General features: G+C 49.8%; 1 protein-coding gene across 1 annotated transcript; it reads left to right on the forward strand.

Annotated features, from left to right (window-relative positions):
- The first annotated feature begins 1134 nt into the window (after positions 1-1134).
- On the forward strand, positions 1135-2647 carry LOC113216241 (acyl-CoA Delta-9 desaturase-like). Its single transcript, XM_026435979.2, has 4 exons — positions 1135-1379; positions 1709-1839; positions 2105-2310; positions 2430-2647. Exons 1-4 carry the CDS (start codon positions 1142-1144, stop codon positions 2617-2619), a joined length of 765 nt encoding a protein of 254 aa, XP_026291764.1. The 5' UTR covers positions 1135-1141; the 3' UTR covers positions 2620-2647.
- Positions 2648-2706: the final 59 nt, after the last annotated feature.

Consider the following 2706-nt stretch of genomic DNA (forward strand, 5'->3'; position numbering starts at 1 on the left):
TGCTAACATATTATGGATCACAAATTATCCATAATATGGATAAAATTGTACGTATTACAGACAATTTGATCCATATTACAGACATGCCCTCCTCCGTAAGGTATAGACCTTTCGTCCATACCCTACGGATGAAGGCATGTCTGTAATATGGATCAAATTGTCTGTAATACGGACAATTTTATCCATATTATGGATAATTTGTGATCCATAATATGTTAGCACAAAATTCACCGTAAGCGTGTCTATAAGGAAATGAGAGTGCAGTGTACGAATACGGCTCCACTGTAGACAGTTTTGTCCGCGCTTTTGCCTTACAGTGGTCCTGTACATTGCTCCCTGTACCAAATTTTAACCATTAAAACTACATCGATGCTGTTATTCGAATAACAGAAGTTCCTGGAAAATAATTAGCAGGACGATCTGTAGTTTTCCTGTCATAATTTTTTGCAGTGTACCAGAAGTCGGATGGCACTTGAAATTTTTCCTGAACCTCACAGTTACTAGGGGTTTACTTGAGCCTTACAGTGTTTTTTGTCTCAAATATCCCTCTATCGCCTTAACGGTACAAAATAGAGCAAAACGGACAAAATTTTGTTCCGAAGACCGCTACTTTGACGAGTTACTCCTAAGAACACAGCTTTACATTTTTCAAAACACGTCATTTTTGAAAACCTTACTCCTAGGAGGGTAGGCCTACCCTATAATCGGAGATTTAAACCTGAAGAGGTTCTATTGTCAAACTTTTTTGTGGCCAAAGGGATTCGTCTGGCTCGCTGAGTTCGAATCTGGTAGGACTGAAGCCATATGGGCCCCCGACGTCATCTGGGACCTCCGCTTCGAGCGCCCCGAGCGCGACACGCATGGGCGCGGCGGCGCGCGCCTTGACGTGTAACTACTTCTCACAATAAAATTATGTATATTCTAACATGACTGCTTATAATGCAGCCGCGTAAGATATAGTGTTACTTAAACGACAGCAGCGAAGGAAGAGCGAGCATTCGCCGAAGAGTCGTCTCGAGGAGAAGACCGTGTGCAGGTTGCTCGACCCTAAACAGTCTAGTTGTTGGGGAGCAGAGTTCGCCTGCCGCCAGCCGCAAGGGAGACCAGGGAGACCTAACCATCCACTTGCCCACCCCAAGAGATGGCGCCCAATGTTAAGGAAGCCCCCCTTTACACCGGAGTGTTGGACGAGGGCGAGCCCGTACCAGACTACCTGAGCGCCATCGCCACGGCGGAGGCCGAGGAGAAGACCAAGTCGTACCGCGAGCTGCAGCCCATCCTGTGGGACCGCGTGGCCGGTCACCTCGTGTTCAACCTCCTGTCCGTCTACGCCGTCAAGCTCATCTTCACGGACGCCAAGCTCCTGACCACGGCATGGGGTAAGCACAACATGCGGATAAGAGGACGGGGACGGAGGGTTGGAAGCCCCGAAAAGTTTCCGGGAAATTTCCGGTAATTTTTTGAAAAAAGCAGTAAATTTCCGGGGAAAAACGAAAAATTTCCCATAATTTGGAAAATTTCCGTTTTTTCCTGGAATTTTTCGGAATTTTAGAAAATTTACAAACCTAAGGGGACGTTCAAATACAATGTGTGCCCTAGGGGACGGGGGAGGGGCAGGAATGTGATGGTCCCCTGGCCCCCATTCATGATCACCATTTTTGAGTAAATTCGGAGTAGAGAGGCCTGACGACATCTGTTTCCCTCATAGCCTTCCTGCTGTTCATCGCGGGTAACCTGGGCGTCACCTCGGGCGTGCACAGGCTGTGGAGCCACCGGGCCTACCGGGCGAAGCTGCCGTGCCGGCTGCTCCTGGCCGCCTTCTACACCATGAGCTGGCAGGTGAGTCCCCGTCCCTCATACTCACGCGACTAGGGAATTTACAACCCGAAATTTTCCGGAAAAAATCGAAAATTCGAAAATTCAAAAATTCGAAATTTTTGAAAAAATTTGGAAAAATCAAACTTTTTAGGAAAACATCAGAGATTTTTCAAGGCTTGAAAAATCTTCCACAAACACTTTCCTGGAAAATTAAAAATACCTACACGGGAACTGCTCCGGACTGGGCGGACACGAGAGACACACGCTCACGCTCACGCTCTTCCAGGGCACCATCTACCAGTGGGCCATCGACCACCGCGCGCACCACAAGTTCACCGAGACGGACGCCGACCACGTGAACGCCCGCAGGGGCTTCTTCTTCTCGCACATCGGCTGGCTGCTCTGCAAGAAGCACCCCGACGTGATCCGCTTCGGGAAGACGATCGACTGCTCCGACCTGCTCGCCGACCCCGTGGTCTACTACCAAAAGAAGTAAGCCACTCCTGTTTTTTTAAAAAAACAATAACAATCCATGTCGACATTTTACAGTCAATGTTCTCCCTGCTGTGCAACAAGCTGTAACTGTCATCGCTTTCCCCCGCCCGTCTCAGGTACTACTACGTGTTCATGCCGATCCTGTGGTACCTGATCCCCGTGGCCGTGCCCATGCTGCTGTGGGGTGAGACGCACTCCAACGCCTTCCTCGTGGCCGTGGCGCTCCGCTTCACGCTCGGCCTGCACGCCATCTTCCTCGTCAACTCCGTCGCCCACATGTTCGGCTCACGCCCCTACGACAAGTGAGTAGCGCGTGACGACGCTGACCGACAGGGTCATACAGGGTGGTCCACAGACCCCTTCCTTTATTTTGCTTATACTGTACCGCATGCA

The sequence above is a fragment of the Frankliniella occidentalis genome, unplaced genomic scaffold (assembly GCF_000697945.3).
Source record: "Frankliniella occidentalis isolate FOCC.00 unplaced genomic scaffold, Focc_3.1 Scaffold61, whole genome shotgun sequence".
NCBI classification, from domain to species: Eukaryota; Metazoa; Arthropoda; class Insecta; order Thysanoptera; family Thripidae; genus Frankliniella; species Frankliniella occidentalis.

Excerpts from the sequence above, each read along its gene's own strand:
- LOC113216241 (XM_026435979.2), top strand. The coding sequence starts at position 1,142 with ATGGCGCCCAATGTTAAGGAAGCCCCCCTTTACACCGGAGTGTTGGAC. Across the intron at positions 1,840-2,104 it reads TCTACACCATGAGCTGGCAG|GGCACCATCTACCAGTGGGC; the intron begins GTGAGTCCCCGT and ends ACGCTCTTCCAG. Across the intron at positions 2,311-2,429 it reads GTGGTCTACTACCAAAAGAA|GTACTACTACGTGTTCATGC; the intron begins GTAAGCCACTCC and ends CGCCCGTCTCAG.